The sequence below is a fragment of the Brachyhypopomus gauderio genome, chromosome 16 (genome assembly GCF_052324685.1).
Source record: "Brachyhypopomus gauderio isolate BG-103 chromosome 16, BGAUD_0.2, whole genome shotgun sequence".
Lineage (NCBI taxonomy): Eukaryota > Metazoa > Chordata > Actinopteri > Gymnotiformes > Hypopomidae > Brachyhypopomus > Brachyhypopomus gauderio.
The window spans coordinates 2,527,977-2,554,801 of NC_135226.1; the positions used below are offsets into that span (position 1 = coordinate 2,527,977).

The following is a 26,825-nucleotide window of genomic DNA, read 5'->3' on the forward strand; positions in this document are numbered from 1 at the left end:
TGCTGGGTTTGCCTTGTGTGGCAGGAGAATTGGAGACTGACTCATCTTCGTTATTGTGTGTGTTTGCAGACATGCGTGTGTAATCCGAGGGCAGGTAGTAACCTCAGATGGGACTCCACTTGTGGGAGTGAATATCAGCTTCATCAACAACCCCACCTATGGATACACCATCACTAGACAGGATGGCAGGTATGATGTTGTGCACATACACCCACACCAACACAGTCAAATGTAGATTACATAGAACTCCATTAGCTCTTACAGCTGACCAGTACTCTGGGATTAGTACTCTGGGATTAGTGCTCTAGGATTAGTACTCTAGGGTTAGTGCTCTAGGATTAGTACTCTAGGGTTAGTGCTCTAGGATTAGTGCTCTAGGGTTAGTGCTCTGGGATTAGTGCTCTAGGATTAGTGCTCTAGGGTTAGTGCTCTAGGGTTAGTGCTCTAGGGTTAGTGCTCTGGGGTTAGTGCTCTAGGATTAGTGCTCTAGGATTAGTACTCTGGGGTTAGGACTCTGGAGTTAGTTGCTCTGGGATTAGTGCTCTAGAGTTACTTCTCTGGGGTTAGTACTCTGGGGTTAGTTGCTTTAGGATTAGTGCTCTATGATTAGTGCTCTTGGATTAGTGTCCAATTGTTCCACAATGAAGAATGTGAACGTTTTAGTGTGCTACACTTACCTGTGAAACTGTACTGAACATATTACCTTTCCCACTATACAATGTGCTGCAAAATGAGTCCAAACAAACCTTGCAAATACACGGATAACCCAAATCACAAGTGGTCAGACTATCCCACGTCTCTGGGAACTCCTTGAGGTACATGTCCACACTGTGACCTCCAGGGACCACCTTCTGTTGCCATGGTTTCATACAGGAATGTCAAATCCTCTACAACCTGCTTTCCTCCTTTCCACCCCCCTGACCTTCTCTCTCTCTTTCTCTCTCTCTTTCTCTCTCTCTCTCTCTCTCTCTCTCTCTCTCTCTCTCTCTCTCTCTCTCTCTCTCAACCTGTTTTCCTCTGTCTCTATCTGTCCCTCGTATATATGGGCATGAATTTACATGCTTGTCATGTCTGTGAACAGTGGGCGGGGCTATATGCAGTGGGCGGGGCTGTGAGCGGGGCTGTCTGCATTAGTTCTCCACCAGCCAGCTGGAAACAAGGAATTAAAGCACTTACTCAGTTTGCCATGTAGTAACCTGCTGGTGGCTAAACCTAACCCTAATCCTAACCCATAACCCTAACCCTAATCCTAATCCTAACCTCTAACCCTTAAGTCATGTAGACACATGACTGTCTGGACTGAGTCTTAGCCTAACCTTAACCCTAACCCTAGACATGTGACTGTCTGCGGCTACACTAAATCACCCACTAGATCAGTTAGTAGACTGCCAGCACCGTGGCTGGACGAGTAGTGGACTAACCCCTAGATCCAGGAAACCCTTAAAATCTTTCAGGGGACTGGTGTGGTCACACAGAGCCTCAGCTGCAGGCTGTTTGATAACAGGACTTGCTGGTTGCCTGTAACCTGTAATCAAGAGATTTTTGCACGTGTGTATATGATGTGTTTTGGCTAGAGTGGCAAGGGCTTTGAGGTACAATGACATCAGCCATAGCTTCATTCTCTCTCTCACATACACACACACACACACACACACACACACACACACACACACATTTCCTAGGGTCTTTGTGAGGTACGCTTGTGTGAAATAATCAACTAATAATTAACCCCTCTCTAATCAACCTCACTCCAATCAAACACCTTCCAGTCGAGCGCTGTCTCATGAACCTCATGCTAATCCACACTCTCTCAGCCCCATTCAACCTCAATTGCATATTCTTTACAACCTTACTCTAAATTCAGCCTCAGGCCCATCAATTCTACTATTATCAAAAATCCTACTATACCTTACTACTATACTACTATACTACTTTACTACTATAGTACAAAAGTATAGTACTATACTATACTCCTACTCTTACTCCTAGTCTTACCATAACCCAGCAACATGACTCAGTCAACCCAACCCAAACCATCCTACTTATATCAACCATACTGGTGTCCTCAGTATCCAAAACTATTCTCTTAATTAGGCACAACACAGAACAACATAGCTCAACACACACACTATATTGCCAAAAGTACTCACTCACTCACCTTCTTTGACTCACGTGAGCTTAAGTGACATCCCATTCCTAATCCATAGGGTTCAATATGACGTTGGTCCACCCTTTGCAGCTAGAACAGCTTCAACTCTTCTAGGAAGGTTGTCCACGAGGTTTAGGAGTGTGTTTATGGGGATTTTTGACCATTCTTCCAGAAGTGCATTTGTGAGGTCACATACTGATGTTGGACGAGAAGGCCTGGCTCTCAGTCTCCGCTCAGTCAAGTTCATCCACACCAGACTCTGCCATCCATGTCTTTATGGATGTTGCTTCTTGAAAGGGCCAGCTCCAAACTGTTCCCACAAAGTTGGGCGCATGGAATTGTCCAAAAGGTCTCGGTATGCTGAAGCATTCAGAATTTCTTTCACTGGAACTAAGGGGCCAAGCCCAGTCCCTGAAAAACAACCCCACACCACAATCCCCCCTCCACCAAACTTTACACTTGGCACAGTGCAGTCAGACAAGTACAGTTCTCCTGGCAACCCCCAAACCCAGACTCGTCCATCAGATTGCCAGATGGAGAAGAGGAATTCATCGCTCCAGAGAACGCACCTCAACTGCTCTAGAGTCCAGTGGCGGCGTGCTTTACACCACTGCATCCGACACTTTGTATCGCACTTGGTGATGTATTACTCAAATTCAGCTGCTCAACCATGGAAACCCATTACATGAAGCTCTCTGCACACTGTTCTTGAGCTAATCTGAAGGCCACATGAAGTTTGGATGTCTGTAGTGATTGACTCTGCATATCACTACAGACGCACTATGCACTTCAGCATCCGCTGACCTGCTCCGTCAGTTTACGTGGTCTACCACTTCGTGTTTGAATTGCTGTCATTCCCAAACACTTCCATTTTCTTATAATGGAGCTGACAGTTTACTGTGGAATATTTAGGATGGAGGAAATTTCACGACTGGATTTGTTGCACAGGTGGCATTTTATCACAGTTCCTTGTTGGAATTCACTGAGCTCCTGAGAGAGACCCATTCTTTTACAAATGTTTCTAAGAACAGTCTGCATATATGTACGCATAATATATATATGTATGTGTGTGTGTTGTGTTGAGCTATTAATAACACTGTTCTCTTCACCATGTTATCAGATTATTACACTGTTCTTTCTGCCATGTTATCAGATTAATAGTGTTCTCTCCGTCATGTTATCAGATTAATAGTGTTCTTTCTGTCGTGTTATCAGATTAATAGTGTTATCTCCGTCATGTTATCAGATTAATAGTATTTTTCTGTCGTGTTATCAGATTAATAGTATTTTTCTGTCGTGTTATCAGATTAATGCAGTGTTCTTTCTGTCGTGTTATCAGATTAATAGTGTTCTCTCCATCATGTTATCAGATTAATAGTGTTCTTTCTGCCATGTTATTAGATTAATGCAGTGTTCTTTCTGTTGTATTATCAGATTAATAGTGTTCTCTCCATTGTGTTATCAGATGATTGCAGTGTTCTTTCTGTCATGTTATCAGATTAATAGTGTTATCTCTGTCATGTTATCAGATTAATAGTGTTCTTTCTGTCATGTCATCAGATTAATGCAGTGTTCTTTCTGTTGTGTTATCAGATTAATAGTGTTCTCTCCATCATGTTATCAGATTAATAGTGTTCTTTCTGTCATGTTATTAGATGATTGCAGTGTTATTTCTGTCGTGTTATCAGATTAATGCAGTGTTATTTCTGTCATGTTATCAGATTAATGCAGTGTTATTTCTCTCGTGTTATCAGATGAATGCAGTGTTATTTCTCTCGTGTTATCAGATTAATGCAGTGTTCTCTGCTCTGTGTTGCAGCTTTGATCTTCTGTCCAACGGGGGTGTGGCCACAGCACTGCGCTTTGAGCGTGCCCCGTTCATTACGCAGGAGCACACTTTGTGGTTGCCATGGTCGCGCTTCTTCGTCATGGACACCGTCGTCATGCGGCATGAGGTGAACGACATCCCCAGCTGTGACCTCAGCAGTTTGTCGAGGCCCAGCCCGATTGTGGTGCCAGCGCCCCTGACCACGCTAGCTGGAGCCTGTGAGGAGAGAGGCTCCATCATTCCTGAGATCCAGGTGAGCAGGCTGGATACAGCTCCATCATGTTCATATTCACTAGAGTTAGGGTACTGTTTAGGGTTAGGGTAGTGTTAGGGTGCATGTTTAGGGTTAGGGTTGGGTTAGGGGTAGGTTTAGGTTATGGGTAGGGTTTAGGGTTAGAGTGTTCAGGGTGAGTTGTACATGGTGGGGTGTTTTTGTTGAGGTGTTTTTGGTGAGGTGTTCAGGGTGAGTTGTACATGGTGGGGTGTTTAGGGTGAGGTGTTCAGGGTGGGGTGTTTAGGGTGAGGTGTTCAGGGTGGGGTGTTCAGGGTGAGGTGTTCAGGGTGAGGTGTTCAGGGTGAGAGGAGAGAGGAGAAATGACTCTGGCCAGTTGCAACACTGTTATTTTATCAAAGCCTTTGTAATTTGGTGGGAGATGCAGTGTCCAACCAATTCACTGTGTGCCTGCTATCTGAGGGCTTTTGCACAATAACGCACAATAATTACGTTTATCAGAAACAGATGATTGTTGAATATTTATTTCCTGGACTTTTGCCATCACTAGTGAAAAGCCTTTGTCATCTTTTCTTTCTGCAAAAAAATGTGTTTGTGGGATTGTTTCTGAGGATGGTGAGAGGTGAGGAGCAGGACGTAATGTTTGTGCAGAAGATGATGTTTGTGTGTTTGTGTATGCAGATATGCATGCATGTGGACATATGCAAATTAGGCTTTGTTATTAATTTGCATTTGTATGCCTTTCCATGTGTTAAGAGGAGGGGGGAGAGGTTGGGAGGCCTACATGTATGTGAGACCACATACTTACACGTGTGTGTGTGTGTGTGTGTGTGTGTGTGTGTGTGTGTGTGTGTGTGTGTGTGTGTGTGTGTGTGTGTGTGTGTGTGTGTGTGTGTGTGTGTGTGTGTGTGTGTTGTCCATCTCAAAACCTTTTGTTAGTTTTCTGTGAATAACTAAAGCGGTTGATGTGGTTATGATTCCTGTTATCTGATTGGCTAATGCCTCAGCGTTCCTCTTCCTGCAGGCCGTCCAGGAGGAGGTGCGTATCCCCGGCACGCACCTGCGGCTGGCGTACCTGAGCAGCCGCACGGCCGGCTACAAGGCGGTGCTGAGAGTCACGCTGACCCACAGCGCTACACCCTTCAGCCTGATGAAAGTGCACCTCATGGTGGCCGTGGAGGGGCGGCTTTTCAGGAAGTGGTTCGCAGCCACACCCAACCTTTCCTACGATTTCGTCTGGGACAAGACCGACATCTACGGACAGAAGGTGTACGGCTTGACGGAGGCTTTTGGTGAGTGGGAGTGGAGAATGACCTGAGCTTTGGACCAATCGCATTTGCAGAATTGCCGTCCAGTTGTGTATAATCCTAGAATAAGTAGATTTGTGAGGTTCTTATTGTCCATGTAGTAACACGGCCAAACGTGTGACACTAAGTGTGGTGAGTTCCAATGTTGGCGGATGTGTCTCAGTTCAGAGTTGATGTTGGTTCTGCTTGGACAGTGTGCGTGGGGTTTGAGTATGAGCCGTGTCCTGATGTCGTCCTGTGGGAGAAAAGGACGGTTGTCCTGCAGGGTTACGAGAGTACAGCATCCTCACTGGGAGGCTGGAGCATAGACAAACACCACAGCCTCAACATTCAGAGTGGTAAGGACCCTGACTCACACACACACGCTCACACACACACACACACGCTCACACACCCTCACACACACACTCACACATGCTCACACACACACACGCTCACACTCATGCTCACACGCTCACACACACAAACACAATCACACGCGCACACACGCACTCCCCTCTCTCCCCCTCTCTCTCTATCTCCCTGTGGCCCCATATCCCATTAATGCTTTAGATTTTTGAAAGTCTCCCTCATTTAATTGCTTTCTCTTCCATCACTCCAAAGAGTGTGTTAGCTGTTCAGCTCTGATATTACTCACTGTTTCACACAATCAGGCTCCAGTTGACAGGTACTTAGTGGAGAAACACTGCTGCTCTGGGAATGACTGGAAATCCGATTTTACATTTTGCCAACTTACAGCCCATGAGTGAGCCTGTAGAGTGGAGAGAACACTGAGGAGAGAGTACCTGAACACTGAGGAGAGAGTGCCTGAACACAGATGAGAGTATCTAAATACTGAGGAGAGAGTACCTGAACACTGAGGAGAGAGTAACACAGATGAGAGAGTGCCTGAACACAGATGACAGTATCTAAATACTGAGGAGAGAGTACCTGAACATTGAGGAGAGAGTAACTCAGATGAGAGAGTGCCTGAACACAGATGAGAGTATCTAAATACTGACGAGAGAGTACCTGAACACAGATGAGAGTATCTAAATACTGAGGAGAGAGTACCTGAACACTGAGGAGAGAGTAACACAGATGAGAGAGTGCCTGAACTTAGATGAGAGTATCTAAATACTGAGAAGAGAGTACCTGAACACTGAGGAGAGAGTGCCTGAACACAGATGAGAGTATCTAAATACCGAGGAGAGAGTACCTGAACACTGAGGAGAGAGTAACACAGATGAGAGAGTGCCTGAACACAGATGACAGTATCTAAATACTGAGAAGAGAGTACCTGAAAACTGAGGAGAGAGTAACACAGATGAGAGAGTGCCTGAACACAGATGAGAGTATCTAAATACTGAGGAGAGAGTACCTGAACACTGAGGAGAGAGTGCCTGAACACAGATGAGAGTATCTAAATACTGAGGAGAGAGTACCTGAACACTGAGGAGAGAGTAACACAGATGAGGGAGTGCCTGAACACAGATGAGAGTATCTAAATACTGAGGAGAGAGTACCTGAACACTTTGGAGAGAGTACCTGAACACTATGGGGAGAGTACGTGAACACTGATGAGAGAGTATCTAAACACTGTGCGGAGTACCTGAACACTGAGGAGAGAGAGTGACTGAACAACGAGGAGAGAGTGACTGAACAACGAGGAGAGAGTGACTGAACAATGAGGAGAGAGGGTGACTGAATACAGATGAGAGAGTGACTGAACAATGAGGAGAGAGGGTGACTGAACAACGAGGAGAGAGGGTGACTGAATACAGATGAGAGAGTGACTGAACGCAGATGAGAGTATCTAAATACTGAGGAGAGAGTACCTGACCACAGTGTAGATAGTATCTAAACACTGTGCAGAGTACCTGAACACTGTAGAGAGAATCTAAACACTATGGGAAGAGTACCTGAATACAGTTGAGAGTATGTGAATACTGGAGTGCCCAAACACTGCGGAGAGAGAATAGCACCTGAACACAGAGTACCTGAACACTGGGTAGAGAGTATCTAAAGATTGTGCAGAGTACCTGAGTACCGATGAGAGAGTACCTGAACACTGAGGATAGAGAGAGAACCTGAACACTGGAGAGATGGTGCCTGAATACTGTTGAGAGTTTCAACCTGAGTTCAAGTGATGTTTATGTTTAAGTGATGCTGTATGTTTTAAGTAAATGACATACAGATGATTTAAGTGCACAATATATTCATTGACATTAGTTCAGGGACCCGCTGGGCAGACACTTGGCAAACGTAAAAATGCTCTTCATCTGACATTCCCTCCATCTGGTTCCCTTCATCTCCTCTCAGCCTTCCACACTAACAGTGTAGAATCCCCTCTGGTGCACCAGCAAGCCTTCAGTTGCTGTGATAAATACGGCTAATCCTAATGGAATCAGTATTCATCCCACTTCTCTTTTACTCACTTGTGCCACTGATCCATTATGGAAAGAATGTGAAATAAAAACACATTCTCATAAAATAAATAAAATAACCCTCAATGGTCAACTTGCAATTTGGACAGCATGATTCATAAATTGTGTATTATTAATGGTTTATTAATGGCTGTTGTGCCATAACCAGTAGGCTTACAGTTAGGATTAGGATTAAGGTTAACCATAACCCAGTCTGTTGGGTTAGGATTAGGCTTGGTCTTAACCATAACTCAGTTCTATTTGGGTCGGGCTAGGTTTAGGATTCAGATTAGGGTTAACCATAATCTAGTTCTGTAGCATTAAGGTTAAAATAGATTAGGATTAGGATTAGATTTAACCATAACCCAGTTCTTTTGTGATCTCCAACAGGCATCCTGCATAAGGGCAATGGTGAGAATATCTTCATTTCCCAGCAGCCCCCAGTCATTGGCAGTATCATGGGTAATGGCCGGCGGCGCAGTATTTCCTGTCCCAGCTGTAATGGCCTGGCTGATGGGAATAAGCTTTTAGCTCCAGTTGCATTGGCCTGTGGGCCCGATGGCAGCTTGTTTGTGGGCGACTTCAACTACATTCGCCGAATCTTCACCACTGGAAATGTCACAAGTGTGCTGGAACTCAGGTAAGGCCTGTGTTTACACACACACACAAACACCCATAACTGTGTACACACACACACACACACACACACACACACACACACACACACACACACATACACCCTCACATACACACACTCGCTCAGATCCTCACAGCTGGGTGGACCATTAGACCCACTGGGTTTTACTCTAATGTGTATGGGAGTCACAGACCCAGATGCAAATCTGCTGAATCGTAGGTGCTGGAGACACATGTACTCTCTACACCTCACAGTGGGTACAGCAGGGCTCACGGTGGCTCGAAGCATTTATGTCTCTCGGGGAAAAAAATCATGTTTAAATGAATTTTAAGGAGTGGTTCTGTTACCATGACCTTGTGTTTTTATCTCTTTTATACTGTCTGCTCAGTGAAAGTAAAAATAGCAGTTTGTTCTAGATTTGAAATAGATGTCAATTCACTTTAATGTCTTGTATTCATCACACTGAATGATCTGAAGACTAATCACATCACTTACCCCATAAGTCACTAACCCCTACACGTCACTAACCTCAGCTGTTCTTGTGTGTACTATGCACTGTATTCCTGCCAGTGCCACTGCATCACTGCATGAACTAAATGCTAACATGCTAACTTTAATGCTGCTAACCCAGCTTCTGTTTGTTTTTTCTTCATGTTTCTAATCAAATCATGCAGGAATAAAGATTTCAGACACAGGTAAGGAATTTTAAGGGATTGATCCTTTTTTCCAACATCACCATATGATCAAAATACCACATTCTTCAAGAGACTTGGTGCTGTGGAATGTAATGTTTAAATGCCAAAATACGTGAGCCACTGGATGATATACAGTATATGGTGATATAATATGATATGATATGATATGCGATGATGTATATGTGATATATATGGTGATATTTATGATATATGGAGAAATATATGATATATGCGATGTATATGACGATATATATGGAGATGTATATGTAAATTCACCATGGAGCCCACAGTGTTGAATAGGACAGTGTTACCGTGGAGCCTTTGAAATGTTTCTGGAGATGGAGGTCAGAGGTCAGTCTGATCCCTGTGATGTATTGTGCTGCCCCCTCACCCTCCAGCACCACCCCCTCACCCTCCAGCACCGCACCCTCACCCTCCAGCACCACCCCCTCACCCTCCAGCACCGCCCCCTCACCCTCCAGCACCGCCCACTCACCCTCCAGCACCGCCCCCTCACCCTCCAGCACCGCCCCCTCACCCTCCAGCACCGCCCATCACCCTCTAGCACCACCCCTCACCCTCCAGCACCGCCCATCACCCTCCAGCACCGCCCCTCACCCTCTAGCACCGCCTCCTCACCCTCCAGCACCGCCCCCTCACCCTCCAGCACCGCCCATCACCCTCCAGCACCGCCCATCACCCTCTAGCACCGCCCATCACCCTCTAGCACCGCCCCTCACCCTCCAGCACCGCCCACTCACCCTCCAGCATGTCCCGCTCACCCTCAAGTAACACCCCCTCTCATCACCGCCCCCTCACCCTCCATCACCACCCCCTCTACGTCCATCACCTCCCCTTCCCCTTCCAGCCCCGCCCCCTCTACTTCTCCTCAGCTCCTCCTCCTCTGGTCTTACACATAGCTCAGTTTGACGTTCCAGTCAGAGACAAATGACCCTGCCAGACTGCTTCCCTGTACAGTTCATTAGCAGGATTTCATGTAAGGATTTATAGTTTATATATACTATAGTTCATTATTGTAGTCATCAATAGTGCTTCATGGTGGTGGACTAATATAGTCCACTTTCTGTTTGAAGTAGTGAATAAAGATTTTAATTAAGGAATTTTCTATAGTGTCTGATGTGTGTTTTTGCACACACGTCTATGCAGGTTGGTGTGTGTTAACATGCAGGTTGTTAGGTGGGGGGGGGGGGGGGTCATGGGTGTGTGAATGCACAGGAGTACGTATGTGTGCGTTTTTGAGCATGTTTGTATTTTTTGTGTGTGTAACTGAATGTGTGTGTGTATGTTCAGTGTGTCTGTTTCTAAATGTGTGTGCATATATATGTTCAGTGTGTTTGTTTTAGAATGTGTGTGTGTTCAGTGTGTGTTTCTGAATGTGTTTTTGTTTATGTTCAGTGTGTGTGTTTCTGAATGTGTGTAGATGCTGTGTGTGTGTTTCTGAATGTGTGTGTGTTCAATGTGCATGTTCAGTGTGTGTGTGTGTGTGTGTGTGTGTGTGTGTGTGTGTGTGTGTGTGTGTGTATGTATGTACACTCACTGGCCAATTCATTAGGTACACATGTAGACATGGCCAAGACGATCTGCTGCAGTTCAAACTGAGCATCAGAATGGGGAAGAAAGATGATTTAAGTGACTTTGAACGTGGCATGGTTGTTGGTGTCAGACAAGCTGGTCTGAGTATTTCAGAAACTGCTGAACTACTGGGATTTTCACACACAACACACACAGGGTTTATAGAGAATAGTCCGAAAAAGAGAAAATATCCAGTGAGTGGCAATTCTGTGGGCACAAATGCCTTGTTGATGCCAGAGGAGAATGGCCAGACTGGTTTGAGCTGATAGAACGGCAACAGTAACTCAAATAACCAGTCGTTACAACCGAGGCATGCAGAAGAGCATCTCTGAACCCACAACACATTGAACATTGAGGTGGATGGGCTACAGCAGCAGAAGACCACACCAGGTGCCACTCCTGTCAGCTAAGAACAAGAAACTGAGGCTACAGAATTGAACAATAGAAGATTGGAAACACGTTGCCTGGATTGATGAGTCTCGATTTCTGATGCGACATTCAGATGGTAGAGTCAGAACTTGGCGTCAGCAACATGAAAGTATGGATCCATCCTGCCTTGTATCAACGGTTCAGGCTGGTGGTGGAGGTGCAATAGTGTGGGGGATATTTTCCTGGCACACTTTGGGCTCATCGTGTTAACGCCACAGCCTACCTGAGTATTGTTGCTGACCATGTCCATGCTTCTATGACCACAGTGTACCCATCTTCTGATAGCTACTTCCAGCAGGATAACATGCCATGTCATAAAGCACGAATCATCTCAGACTGGTTTTTTGAACACAACAATGAGTTCACTGTACTCAAATGGCCTCCACAGTCACCAGATCTCACATCATGGATGTGCAGCTGACAAATCTGCAGCAACTGTGTGATGCTATCATGTCAATATGGACCAGACTCTCTGAGGAATGTTTCCAGTACCTTGTTGAATCTGCCATGAAGGATTAAGGCAGTTCTGAAGGCAAAAGGGGGTCCAACCCAGTACTAGCAAGGTGTACCTAATAAAGTGGCCGGTGAGTGTATGTTCAGTGTGTGTGTGTGTGTTCAGTGACCCCCAATAAGCCATCCCTTCTCCTCCAGACCTGCTCTCTCCATCATCAGGCCAACCCACAGCGAAATCCAATTATCTTCCTGAAGCGGCTGTAGTGGACTAGAGTGTGTGAAGGTCAGGATGTACCTTCACACTAGAGAGCAGGAACCCAGTAGCTAGTGCAGTCACACGGCAGTAATGATGTAGCGTCTAAGTCTGCAGGGAGCTAGAGGAATCATCCTCTCACGCTCCACTCCACCCACTGCCACCCCAGTTCCTTCTTCATCCTTCTTCCCTGAACTATCATCATGACGTTTGGCTCAAACCCACCTACCTTGCCTCGGTGTCTAACAGAGGGTTGTGGTCCTTCCTGAAGGGGGGCCTGAAAGGGCTGGGGAGTGTGTTAGGGGGCATGTAAAGACTGCAGAGTGAGTTAAGGGTGAGTTAGGGGTGTGTTAGGGGTGCGGTGTATCAGAAAGTGTGCTAAGAGTGTGGGGTGTGTTTGGTGTGCAGAGTGAGTTAGGAGTGCAGGGCAGTGTGGGGTGTATGAGGAGTGTATTCGGGTGTGTGTTAGGAGTGCAGGCTGCTTTGGGGGTCTGTTACGACTGCGAGGTGTCCTAACCAGCCTCATCCAAAGACCATCATTAAACAGATTAACAACCAACCATCTTCATCCAAACACCATCATCCAGTGCTCCTGGTTTGTTCTCTCAACAACAAAAAAAATACAAATAGATTCAAAAATGATTTGAGAAGAAAAGGATCCCAGATCCCTCTAAGCCGAGGAGCATGACTAGGTATATGTATCGGGAATCTTCCTTAATCAGATCCAAATCTATTTGCATACCATGCAGTTTGCTTCAGTTAGTGATCTTGTGATTTCCAGAAGCTTCAAATTGTAGTGTAGGTGTTTTCCCTCTTATTCAACTGGCTTGCAGAGCGGAGGCACACAGTTCCTGCCTGAGGTTTGTGCTCCAGCAGGTTCAGCTCTAGCTGGCTTTCCCACTCCTGCTTGATTGAAGCTGTTTTGTGAGAGTGTGAGGCTGCTGTGTTGCTTGTGTGTGTGTGTGTGTGTGTGTGTGTGTGTGTGTGTGTGAGTGTGTGTGTGAGGGATCGTTGTGTCACCATGACTCACATGCACAATGGGCTGTTTGCTGAGAGCTGTGCGGTTCCTGCTGGAGAATGCAGAATATTTTGAGATATCATTCTTAGACTGCATGGGGTAACCCACTACTACATCCTTAGACTGCATACATCTTAATAAGAAACCCCCCTCCACACTCACAAACGCACGCGTGAACACACGCTGACAGCACATTAGATGCCCGGGGGGTTTTTTACCAGCCACAGGACGTACATACATTTTATTTGACAGAAACATGTTGAGTGCTAGACGCAACAAAAGCATCACATACATGTCTGACACATGAGCTGACATGGTGGAGTAGAACTGCTTTAGGTTTTAATGTCAGCAAGTGCCGTTCGTTCATATCGTTGCTTTAACTCTCTGAGCAGGAGAGCCCACTGTTGCCCTCTGTGAATTTAACGTCTCCTCGAAGGGAGACGTGCCCTTCACTGTTAATGTGGGGAATTTCCACAAATGTTCCATATCATCAAGATGGAGTATATTGTGTCCACAGCACAAATTCACACGAGTGTACACACACCTGTTGTACGATTCTCTTCTTCCAGTCTAAGATTCGCATCTGTCTCTTTGCAGTAACAGTCCTGCACACAGATACTACCTGGCCACGAGTCCAGTGTCTGGGGCTCTCTACCTCTCGGACACCAGCAGCAGGAAGGTGTTTAAGGTGAAGTCCCTCAACACAGTGAAGGATGTAGCTAAGAACTTGGAGCTGGTTGCAGGAACGGGGGACCAGTGTCTCCCCTATGATGAGACCCGCTGTGGGGACGGTGGCAAAGCGGTAGAAGCCACCCTCACCAACCCCAGAGGTAAGAATCCACATCTAGCCTTAATCTAGCCTTAATCCTAATCTAACAACCTAATGCGGTACACCTTAATCTAATACATACTAATGCAGGATGCATTAGGATGCAGTATATCCTAATATAACATAGCCTAATCCAGCACGCCCACATCTAACACAGCCTAACCTAATGCACTCTAGTCTAACACGAATTACGTACACTAATAGCAAATGATGCAGGTCCTACGCTCCAGATCCCAGAACTCTGACTGCATGAGGCTGAGTGTGTGACTGGTGTCTAGTAGGGACCTAGAACACCTGGAACACTTAGAACACCTAGAACACTTAGAACACCTAGAACGCTTAGAACACCTAGAACGCTTAGAACACTCAGAACACTTAGAACACCTAGAACGCTTAGAACACCTAGAACGCTTAGAACACCTAGAACACCTAGAACGCTTAGAACACTTAGAACGCTTAGAACACTTAGAACACCTAGAACGCTTAGAACACTTAGAATGCTTAAAACACTTAGAACACCTAAAGATCATGTCAAAAATGATCAAGCCAGAACAAATCTGATCAGTTATTTTTAAATAATCAGAATTCTAGTGCTATGCTTGATGGGAATGTATATTTTATCTTTGTCTTTCATCTCCTTCTTTAAATATATTGTTTATTCTTGAAATTTGTACTACACTGGAGTTAAAAAGCAATGTTTTCACCTTTAATCTTGAAGGGGTTCATGCAGTTTTTATCATTCCTTTCAGTAGAAACCAAATGTGAATACAATGCAAATGCAACATTTCACAAATATTTGAGCATATTTACTCATTTTGGCATGTTGTCTGACATGTAGAGCAGTATTAAGCATTTTACTGAAATTTATTAGCACACTTTCAGGTTTGAATAGTGATCCCAGATCTGGGCGTCCGTGCTGTGAGTTCTCCACTGGTGCTGAAGGAACTTTGGTGTGGATCGCTGCAGACCCACACCACTCCTTCTGTCCAGTTCTCCATATGCAGACGTGCAGGCACCGTGGCAGAGAGGCCCTGTTTTGTCTCGCTGGCTCTCAGACGCACATTGAGCAGACGTTGTGTTCTTAAAGCCCTTAAGTGAAAAGAACATTTTCAACCCTTTATTAGTCCCGGCGCGTCCATGGCTTGTCTCCTCCGTATTTCCACCTCATCTCTGCTATATCTCTGTGGGCCCAAACCTTTCTCTGACTGTGTACGACACTTGCATCAATCATACAATCATCATGCTTCCTGTCTCTTCGTCATGCTTCCTCTGTCTCTCTCCTCTCCCTCTCTTACCTCCTCTCGCTCACTCTCTCCCTCCTTCTCTCCCTCCTTCTCGCACCATCTCTCTTTCTCTCACTCTGCGTGCTCCCTAACCCTGTTGTTCAGAGGTTATAATAATTAATTCACAAGGATACGTTCTTAATTTTGGGAGTTTCTACAGTGTGTCAATTCTGTCTAATGAGTGTTTAATTCTTTCTCGTGTGTTTCACTAGTTATAGCAAGAATAGCAAATCAGTGTAATGTATAATGGGCTTGGAATCTTAAGTTCTTGATACTTTTCTTTGTGGTACTGCCTCATCATTTAATTATTGATCACACTGGATTAGTTTTAAATTACGCCCAAGCAAAACAGTCTGTGGTCATCTCCTTCTCCACATTATATTGGATGTAAAACAGAGTGGTTCAGGTGTCGTTTCTTCCTCTAATGGTCTGCTACAGGTATTACAGTGGACAAGTATGGAGTCGTCTTCTTTGTGGACGGCACCATGATCCGCCGAATTGATCAGAATGGCATCATCTCAACACTGCTGGGCTTCAATGACCTGACGTCAGCACGACCCTTGAGCTGCGATTCTGTGATGGACATCTCTCAGGTGTGTGTGTGTGTGTGTGTGTGTGTGTGTGTGTGTGTGTGTGTGTGTGTGTGTGTGTGTGTGTGTGTGTGTGTGTGTGTGTGTGTGTGTGTGTGTGTGTGTGTGTGTGTGTGTGTGTTCGTACATCCTGCCAGGACTGTGTGGGAGAAGGTGCTGCATATCCCACATAAACACCAATGTTGGTCTGTAGTCACAGGCCTGCGAGACAACTGGAACCTGTACTCAACACTCTTAACAGTCCTGTACTCCTAACACTCTTAACAGTCCTGTACTCCTAACACTCTTAACAGTCCTGTACTCTTAACACTCTTAACAGTCCTGTACTCCTAACACTCTTAACAGTCCTGTACTATTAACACTCTTAATAGTCCTGTACTCTTAACACTCCTAACAGTCCTGTACTCTTAACACTCTTAACAGTCCTGTACTCTTAACACTCTTAACAGTCCTGTACTCTTAACACTCTTAACAGTCCTGTACTCTTAACACTACCCAAACAGCCTATTCTAACACTCCAACTGAACACTCTACTAGAACTCTACCCAGTCTACTCTAACTTTTAAAAATAAATCAAAAACATGCCCCAAGACCACCAGGTTACACCAGGCAGGGCCACGCTGGCCTGCCCAGGAGACTTCCATTAGAAAGATGATCTGCTGCTGAATCTGACATAAGAGGTCTTTAAAGGTCAGATGAGTCACTGCTTCCATGCATTCTTTAAACATTTTTTTTTAATTGCACTCTTTTTTTTTACACTGATTGACTTGTAAACACACAGTCCACAGACATATTTGTGTTTACACACACAGGCACACACCCATACATACACACTAGGGTTATACCCAGCCCCTGCAGTGATGACAAATCACTCTCCTTCCTGCTAGAGACACTTGCGCAGTAAAAGCACCATTAACAATGTATGTGCAGCTCTGTGCTCACGCCCTTAAACACTCCCCTGCAACACAGCTAGCTGATTGCTCTCACGCACCATTCCAGAACCTTCCAGAGCCACGCCTCTTTTACTGCATTCCATCATACATCTATATCTATCTTCTCATATCTCCTGGCTACGTGACTTTACTAATTAGTAGTTTTATATGTTTGTGGTATGTTAGCTATCTGTGGCCACTCTGGATTAGCACCTTGCTTTTGACTTACTGGTTTGTATTGGTGATCTGCTGGTTTGCGTTTGTGAGCTGCTGGTTTGTATTCGTGACCTGTGGGCCATGAGTATTCTCCTCACACACCTCAGACTGGCGTGTATGTGGCTGAGCTCTGCAGTGCAGGGTGGTGAGGTTGGAGCCAGATTGCTTATTTATGTTCTCTTCATCACCAGTGAAATGCTTCAGCATTGATGAAGGGTGGGATTTAGCAGGAATACCTCCTACACACACTCCCACCCTCTCCCACTGTGCATATAATGGTTTCTAAAGAAATGCTTTGAGGGAGAGACTTCTTAGAATAATTTGTATTTCAAGAGTCCTAAACAGACTAAAGGCAAAAGGCTTAGTCAGGACATGGACATCATAAGCACACGTACACTCTCACACAGACTCTCACACATTTATCCATATCTGTTGACAAGAAACAGGTTTTGAGGAGAGGAAGATTCACACGTCTCCCATGTTGTCTGTGCTGGTGGAGCTTGTGGAGCTTGTGGTCTTCTTACATACATTCTGGTGCTTTGACAACTGTACACTAGAAATGGAAGTTGAATGGGAGGGTTGTTTATGTGTTTGTAGTCTATCAGGAGAGAATACCTCATTACCAATTCACTCACAGTAACCAGCCATAGAAAACCAGGGAACTCTGCTATTCAGACCTAATGTCAAGGGAAAAAAATCCTGAAAGGACTTAAGTGATTTACAAACAATATAGAAAGCGTTCATCCAGAAAATAATGATTTGAAGATCAGTAACACATCCACAGCAACATGGCTTGTGCTACTAGATGCTGTATTCTAGAGTCTCCATTATCAGGAAATTAGTTTTAAAGCAATTTTATTGTGCTGTTCTTTCCACAGAAGCATATGAAATGTAATATCTGAGCTGTGTCATAGTAAAGAATAAATAAACACAGTGTACTTTGTCAAACATATTGATAAAAATCCTTTGTGAAAGTGAAAATCCCATCGTGTAGCTCAAGTAGTCTTGATATTGCGACCATTTTCACTGACGCTGGTATTAATGAATAGCTTGTTTATTTGTGAGATTATAGTCTGAGGTATCCTGAGTGTTTGTGTAACAGTAGTAGTGCTTCATTCGTTTGTTACCAGGTCATCTGAAGGTCAGAGGAGAGTCACACTGCAGTGTGAGTGGGCTGCTGTTTCTGCTCACTAGTCTGTGGAAAATGGATGAAAAAAAGTGTCCTGTTTGATCAGCTGACTGCTGTTAAGATCCTCTAACAGATCACAATGTGGCAACTTGTGATTAGTCTTTTTTCCCGCTACATTACAAGCAGCATGTTGCTATGGCAGAACCATTAGTGCACCCAAGCCTGTCATGTTCATCCCCTCTCACAGCGCCCCCAAGGGGCCGCACTCACATCAACTGTAGTCATGTCTTCCTGTTAATAGCCTGGTGTGTTATTTGCAGAACAATAAGTTGTAATTTATGAGGCTGGGAGGTAAGAAATGCTTCCAATGGGTGTGTGTAATAAGTGTGATGAGTGTGTGGTGAGTGATGAGTGTGATGTGTGTGTGATGTGTGTGATGAGTGTGTGGTGAGTGATGAGTGTGGTGAGTGTGATCAGTGTGGGGTGAGTGTGTGATGAGTGTGATGTGTGTGATGAGTGTGTGGTGAGTGATGTGTGGTGAGTGTGATCAGTGTGTGGTGAGTGTGTGAGGAGTGTGATGAGTGGTGAGTGTGTGGTGAGTGTGATGAGTGTGTGGTGAGTGAGTGGTGAGTGTGATATGTGTGGTGAGTGTGATGTGTGTGGTGAGTGTGATGAGTGTGATGAGTGGGTGATGAGTGTGATGTGTGTGGTGAGTGTGTGATGAGTGTGTGATGAGTGTGATGAGTGTGATGTGTGTGGTGAGTGTGTGATGAGTGTGTGGTGAGTGTGTGATGAGTGTGTGGTGAGTGTGTGATGAGTGTGTGGTCAGTGTGTGATGAGTGTGTGATGAGTGTGGTGAGTGTGTGATGAGTGTGTGGTGAGTGTGATGTGTGTGGTGAGTGTGTGATGAGTGTGTGGTGAGTGTGATGTGTGTGGTGAGTGTGGTGAGTGTGATGTGTGTGGTGTGTGGTGAGTGATGAGTGTGTGGTGAGTGTGATGTGTGTGGTGAGTGTGATGTGAGTGTGTGGTGAGTGTGATGTGTGTGGTGAGTGTGTGATGAGTGTGTGGTGAGTGTGATGTGTGTGGTGAGTGTGTGATGAGTGTGTGGTGAGTGTGATGTGTGTGGTGAGTGTGTGTGATGTGTGTGATGTGAGTGTGATGAGTGTGTGGTGAGTGTGATGTGTGTGGTGAGGGTGTGGTGAGTGTGATGTGAGTGTGTGGTGAGTGTGATGTGTGTGGTGTGTGTGTGGTGAGTGTGATGTGTGTGGTGAGTGTGTGATGAGTGTGTGATGAGTGTGTGGTGAGTGTGATGTGTGTGTGGTGAGTGTGTGGTGAGTGTGTGATGAGTGTGTGGTGAGTGTGATGTGTGTGGTGAGTGTGTGGTGAGTGTGATGTGTGTGGTGAGTGTGATGAGTGTGTGGTGAGTGTGATCAGTGTTTGGTGAGTGTGTGGTGAGTGTGTGATGAGTGAGTTCCTGATACCCAGGCCTGTGCTCTGCTGGAGTAATTGAGGTCAGCCTCAGGACATGCACAGGGTGGTGTGATGGGGAGAGTCAACGTGATCAATGCCTTCTTGCTGCTCAGACTCTTCATCCTCCTCTTCTTCTCATCATCTTGGATCAGGAGTGTGTGTGTGTGTGTGTGTGTGTGTGTGTGTGTGTGTGTGTGTGTGTGTGTGTGTGTCTGTGTGTCTGTGTGTGTGTGTGTGTGTGTGTGTGTGTGTGTGTGTGTGTGTGTGTGTGTGTGTGTGTGTGTGTGTGTGTTTACTCTTAGCTCCTGCATTACTAGTGATTTTCTCCTCAGTATCTGAAAATCAGCCACAAACACAGTACAGAGAAACAGTCGGAGTTCATTCAGTCTGACCTCGTTCCAGATATTGCTGGAAGTGTGATGAGATTGTTTAGTTTAGCATCGCAAGATAACGGTGGTGGTGTTTTACGTTTCTTCGCAGGTTCGTCTAGAATGGCCCACTGACCTAGCAGTGAGTCCGATGGACAACTCCCTCTATGTGCTGGATAACAATGTGGTGCTGCAGATTTCTGAGAACCACCAGGTGAGGATCGTGGCCGGGCGGCCCATGCACTGCCAAGTTCCTGGCCTGGACCACTTCCTGCTCAGTTCTGTGGGTACTCATGCCACGCTGGAGTCCGCCAGCGCCTTGGCCGTGTCTCACAGCGGCGTCCTCTACATCGCCGAGTCCGACGACAAAAAGATCAACCGCGTGCGGCAGGTGTCCACGAGCGGCGAGATCTCTCTGGTGGCGGGAGCGCCGAGCGGCTGTGACTGTAAAAGCGATGCTAACTGCGACTGCTACTCCGGCGACGACGGCTACGCTAAGGACGCAAAGCTTAACTCGCCTTCCTCGCTGGCCGTCGCTCCCGACGGCGAGCTCTTCATCGCCGATCTGGGAAACATCAGGATACGCTACGTACGACGGAACAGGCCTTACTTCAACTCCCTCAACATGTACGAGGTGTCCTCGCCCATCGACGATGAGCTGTACCTGTTTGATGCTAATGGCAGTCACATTTACACGCAGAGTCTAACCACAGGCGACTACCTGTACAACATGACCTACTCCGGAGAGGGTCACTTAAACACCATCACAGACAAGAACAAAAACAAGGTGGCTATTCACAGAGACGCTACAGGGCAGCCCCTCTGGATAATGACCCCACACAGCCAGACCTTCTGGTTCACTATGGGAACTAATAACGCTCTCAAGAGTGTAGCGGCTCAAGACCTGGAACTGGGGATGATGACCTACCATGGTAGCTCAGGACTACTGGCCACAAAAAGCAACGAGGATGGATGGACCACCTTCTATGAGTGAGTGACCCAGCGTCCTTCACACTACACCAAAGTGAGAGTATTTTGTCAGTATTGTAGTTGTTACTAATCAAAACTCACTAATATCCACATGTGATTGTGTAGTCTTTATATTTTGTAGACTATGCTGTCTGTACATTGTGTTGAGTATGCAATCTATATACGGTATACACTATAAATGGTGTAGTCTATAAAATATATAGTGTGCAGACTGCAGTTTGTAGTAAATGTAGACTGTGAGGTCAGTGTAGTCTGTATAGACTGTAGGAGATTTAGTGGACTCTGGACTGTTTCCATGGACAGGTTATAAGTGCAGAAATAAGGCATGACTGCAGTTTAGGTATGCGTGGGCGGGGCATGCTGTTTTTACAGGTCGGGCCAATCAGATTATCTAATCAGATTTATTTGTCTCGTTCCATTTAAAACCGTTAGCATGAGCTAGCAACGTGGTACAGTAGCAATATAATGGCATTGGACGGCAGCTCAAAAATAGAAAATGTTCAGTAACGATGATGCACTGTACATGTTATTATAGCACTCTGCATGCTACTATAGCACTGTAACTCTGGTGAGAACAAAGCAATATTTAGACAATTAAGATGACTAATTCAGTTATAGGTTTTTCCATGCGTAATTATATAGCAACTGAGATTTACATTTAATAGTGACAATAAAATAGCTTATCCTTAAAATCATAAATTCAGTTATCTGTACTTAGACATGTCTGTGATGTGCTGGAGAAACCGAATACACTTCCTGTGTGCGCGACAGGAAGAAACAGCCAGCTACCCTTCCATTGGTGTAGGAGCAGGTCTGAGGGGGTGGAGCTGTTTTAAGCCCAAATGGGTTGTGAGGTTGAAAGGCCACACCCCCTGCTGTGTTGCTCCTCCCCCACCCGCAGTTATATGTGCGTTTATTTCTGTCCACCAGGTTGGGGAGTGGTGATAAATGCTGTGTTAGGCGGCTGTAACATCACAGTGTAGCCGTGCCATTAGAGCCCCGTTGAATCCTGCAGCTAAACCCTGCCAAGGCATTTTGATGTAGCTGAAGTTGCCATGACTACCGTAACAAATCATAGGTTTAGAGCTGAAATCGGTGCCTAATAAAACAAGTATGTTTAAATAATTTTGCCTCTAGAAGTACAGTAATGCATCTGCACGGTTACTCGGGTGAAATGTGTATTTTGATGTTTCTCAGTCTTTTGTACCTGCATGTGAAAATTGGCAAATAATTATTCATGTTTACACATAGGCAATAGCACATCCACTTAGGGTGAAAGGTATTCTGTATTGGCGTTTAGCCCACTGGAATGCAGAAAAACTAGAGCTTGTCTTCATGTTCATTGTGATGTGGAAAAGTGCATTCAGGTGTCCAGTGTATGCAGCACACGCCCCCCAGTCCTGGAGATGGGGTGGGCTGCACCTACTTTAGAACCAATCACATGATATATACCGTCTGTGGTTGGGCTGCACTGATCACATGATATATACCGTCTGTGGTTGGGTTGGACTGATCACATGATATATACCGTCTGTGGTTGGGCTGCACTGATCACATGATATATACCGTCTGTGGTTGGGTTGGACTGATCACATGATATATACCGTCTGTGGTTGGGCTGCACTGATCACATGATATATACCGTCTGTGGTTGGGCTGCACTGATCACATGATATATACCGTCTGTGGTTGGGTTGGACTGATCACATGATATATACCGTCTGTGGTTGGGTTGGACTGATCACATGATATATACCGTCTGTGGTTGGGCTGCACTGATCACATGATATATACCGTCTGTGGTTGGGCTGCACTGATCACATGATATATACCGTCTGTGGTTGGGCTGCACTGATCACATGATATATATCGTCTGTGGTTGGGCTGCACTGATCACATGATATATACCGTCTGTGGTTGGGCTGTAATGATCACATGATATATACCGTCTGTGGTTGGGCTGTAATGATCACATGATATATACCGTCTGTGGTTGGGCTGCACTGATCACATGATATATACCGTCTGTGGTTGGGCTGTAATGATCACATGATATATACCGTCTGTGGTTGGGCTGCAATGATCACATGATATATACCGTCTGTGGTTGGGCTGTAATGATCACATGATATATACCGTCTGTGGTTGGGCTGTAATGATCACATGATATATACCGTCTGTGGTTGGGCTGTAATGATCACATGATATATACCGTCTGTGGTTGGGCTGTAATGATCACATGATATATACCGTCTGTGGTTGGGTTGGACTGATCACATGATATATACCGTCTGTGGTTGGGCTGTAATGATCACATGATATATACCGTCTGTGGTTGGGCTGTAATGATCACATGATATATACCGTCTGTGGTTGGGCTGCACTGATCACATGATATATACCGTCTGTGGTTGGGCTGTAATGATCACATGATATATACCGTCTGTGGTTGGGTTGGACTGATCACATGATATATACCGTCTGTGGTTGGGCTGTAATGATCACATGATATATACCGTCTGTGGTTGGGCTGTAATGATCACATGATATATACCGTCTGTGGTTGGGCTGCACTGATCACATGATATATACCGTCTGTGGTTGGGCTGCACTGATCACATGATATATACCGTCTGTGGTTGGGTTGGACTGATCACATGATATATACCGTCTGTGGTTGGGCTGCACTGATCACATGATATATACCGTCTGTGGTTGGGTTGGACTGATCACATGATATATACCGTCTGTGGTTGGGCTGCACTGATCACATGATATATACCGTCTGTGGTTGGGCTGTAATGATCACATGATATATACCGTCTGTGGTTGGGCTGCACTGATCACATGATATATACCGTCTGTGGTTGGGTTGGACTGATCACATGATATATACCGTCTGTGGTTGGGCTGTAATGATCACATGATATATACCGTCTGTGGTTGGGCTGCACTGATCACATGATATATATCGTCTGTGGTTGGGCTGCACTGATCACATGATATATACCGTCTGTGGTTGGGCTGTAATGATCACATGATATATACCGTCTGTGGTTGGGCTGTAATGATCACATATACCGTCTGTGGTTGGGCTGCACTGATCACATGATATATACCGTCTGTGGTTGGGCTGTAATGATCACATGATATATACCGTCTGTGGTTGGGCTGCAATGATCACATGATATATACCGTCTGTGGTTGGGCTGTAATGATCACATGATATATACCGTCTGTGGTTGGGCTGTAATGATCACATGATATATACCGTCTGTGGTTGGGCTGTAATGATCACATGATATATACCGTCTGTGGTTGGGCTGTAATGATCACATGATATATACCGTCTGTGGTTGGGTTGGACTGATCACATGATATATACCGTCTGTGGTTGGGCTGTAATGATCACATGATATATACCGTCTGTGGTTGGGCTGTAATGATCACATGATATATACCGTCTGTGGTTGGGCTGCACTGATCACATGATATATACCGTCTGTGGTTGGGCTGTAATGATCACATGATATATACCGTCTGTGGTTGGGTTGGACTGATCACATGATATATACCGTCTGTGGTTGGGCTGTAATGATCACATGATATATACCGTCTGTGGTTGGGCTGTAATGATCACATGATATATACCGTCTGTGGTTGGGCTGCACTGATCACATGATATATACCGTCTGTGGTTGGGCTGCACTGATCACATGATATATACCGTCTGTGGTTGGGTTGGACTGATCACATGATATATACCGTCTGTGGTTGGGCTGCACTGATCACATGATATATACCGTCTGTGGTTGGGTTGGACTGATCACATGATATATACCGTCTGTGGTTGGGCTGCACTGATCACATGATATATACCGTCTGTGGTTGGGTTGGACTGATCACATGATATATACCGTCTGTGGTTGGGCTGCATCTACTTCCTCCTTTGCTTTGTCAAGTATCTTGGTTGTTCTGCCTTCATGGCCCACCTCTTGAAGCATATATTTTAATTTTATTTGAAGTCTGAAAATATTCTGTAGATGCTAGTTTGTGTGTAGTTCACAGAATAATCTGAGGATTATTTCTGATCTTCCCCTTTCTGATCTTCCTGTCTTTCTTTTTTTTTACATTTGACATGATTTTTGGAACAAAACAGCATTGACTGTCATCTAACCTCATTCAGGTTATTACAATATTAAATCATTGTACATTTAGCACACATATCAAAAAACATAGTTGGCAGGAAGCAAGAAATGACCCTTGATAAGAGAATGCCTCTAGCAGTGTTTCAGTCCAAACATACGGCTGTTTCCCTTGTTCCAATAAATTGAAAAGAGCAATTACACCTTTTAGCCACCCACCCTGCCACTACATCTTATTCAAAACTCACGCTGTCATGTCATTAGTTTAATCCCCTTGCACCAAATGAACAAATACCATCAGAAGTGCATTAGCCCAATAATAGCTATTAAAGAAGAAAACAATAATTTAAAATTAGGAGTGGTTCACTCGCTGTGCAGTCAGATTGAACTCGAGCTTTCTCACCTTTAGGCAACATGGAGTAATCTTTGGAATAAAGAAGTTTGTTCTTTTGGATAATTAGCTTTGAAGGTTATATTGCTGCCTGAGGGTCCAACGTCATAATGTACCAGTGTCAAAATGGCCCTTCTGCTGTTTATGTGCACATTCCCACCTGTACACCACACTGGCCTCTACGGTTTATCATAACCACCTCCTGAATTCATAAGTCCCGTAAAGGTGGGGGTTTACATTGGTGGGGTTAGCTACACCGTAGCACTAACAGTCAGAGCACTAGAGACAAAACAACGATGACAGATAAAGGACAGAACAGCGATGACAGAGTGATTACAGAACAATGATGGATTGACAGAACAATTTGGGTGAGCCTGTGCGAATTGTAGCCTCAGTTTCCTGTTCTTAGCTGACAGGAGTGGCACTACTGTGGTCTACTGCTGCTGTTCTCTGGCCTACAGTCCTACTCCCCCTTCAGTCCTGAACTACCTATGGTCTCTCCCCCTGACCCTCCCTCTCTCTAACCCTATCTAACCCTCTCTCTCTAGCTCTCTCTCTCTCTCTAACTCTCTCTCTCTCTCTAACTCTCTCTAACCCTCTCTCTCTAACTCTCTCTCTCTCTCTCTCTAACCCTATCTAACCCTCTCTCTCTAACTCTCTCTCTCTAACTCTCTCTCTCTCTCTCTCTCTCTCTAACTCTCTCTAACCCTCTCTCTCTAACTCTCTCTCTCTCTCTAACTCTCTCTCTCTCTCTAACTCTCTCCAACCCTCTCTCTCTAACTCTCTCTCTCTCTCTAACTCTCTCTCTCTCTAACTCTCTCCAACCCTCTCTCTCTAACTCTCTCTCTCTCTCTAACTCTCTCTAACCCTCTCTCTCTAACTCTCTCTCTCTCTCTAACTCTCTCTAACCCTCTCTCTCTAACTCTCTCTCTCTCTCTAACTCTCTCTAACCCTCTCTCTCTAACTCTCTCTCTCTCTCTAACTCTCTCTCTCTCTCTAACTCTCTCTCTCTCTCTAACTCTCTCTAACCCTCTCTCTCTAACTCTCTCTCTCTCTCTAACTCTCTCTCTCTCTCTCTAACTCTCTCTCTCTCTCTCTCTAACTCTCTCCAACCCTCTCTCTCAATCTCTAACTCCCCCCCCTCTCTCTAACTCTATCTCTCTCTAACCCCTTTTTCTCTGTCTGTCTTTGTCTCCTCAGGTATGACAGTTATGGGCGGCTGACGAACGTGACCTACCCTACAGGTCGAGTGAGCAGTTACAGGACTGACTCTGATGGTGCGGTGCGTGTGCAGGCTGAGGGCTCCAACAGAGAGGACGTTATCGTTACCACCAACCTGTCGGCCTCCGGAACCTTCTACACTCTTATGCAGGGTTAGCACCTTAGCCTGATATTAACATGCAAATAAATTTCAGTTTCATGTCATGTAAACCTTTTATATTCCTTTGCACATGTTTGGATCCTTCACTTAAATGTATCACAG

At 45.2% G+C, this 26,825-nt stretch overlaps 1 protein-coding gene across 10 annotated transcripts in view; it reads left to right on the top strand.

Annotated features, from left to right (window-relative positions):
• Positions 1-26,825, top strand: part of tenm4 (teneurin transmembrane protein 4) — a 218,687-nt gene that overhangs the window by 157,354 nt on the left and 34,508 nt on the right. For 7 of the 10 annotated variants that reach the window (XM_076975784.1, XM_076975783.1, XM_076975787.1 and 4 more), the window contains 10 exons: positions 70-189; positions 3,969-4,230; positions 5,234-5,501; positions 5,711-5,854; positions 8,312-8,561; positions 9,233-9,253; positions 13,597-13,829; positions 15,550-15,704; positions 19,929-20,806; positions 26,543-26,715. In XM_076975784.1, the coding sequence (XP_076831899.1) occupies positions 70-189; positions 3,969-4,230; positions 5,234-5,501; positions 5,711-5,854; positions 8,312-8,561; positions 9,233-9,253; positions 13,597-13,829; positions 15,550-15,704; positions 19,929-20,806; positions 26,543-26,715 (2,504 nt within the window). The remainder of the gene's footprint in view (positions 1-69; positions 190-3,968; positions 4,231-5,233; positions 5,502-5,710; positions 5,855-8,311; positions 8,562-9,232; positions 9,254-13,596; positions 13,830-15,549; positions 15,705-19,928; positions 20,807-26,542; positions 26,716-26,825) is intronic. The other 3 variants (XM_076975786.1, XM_076975788.1, XM_076975792.1) reach the window with 1 other exon arrangement.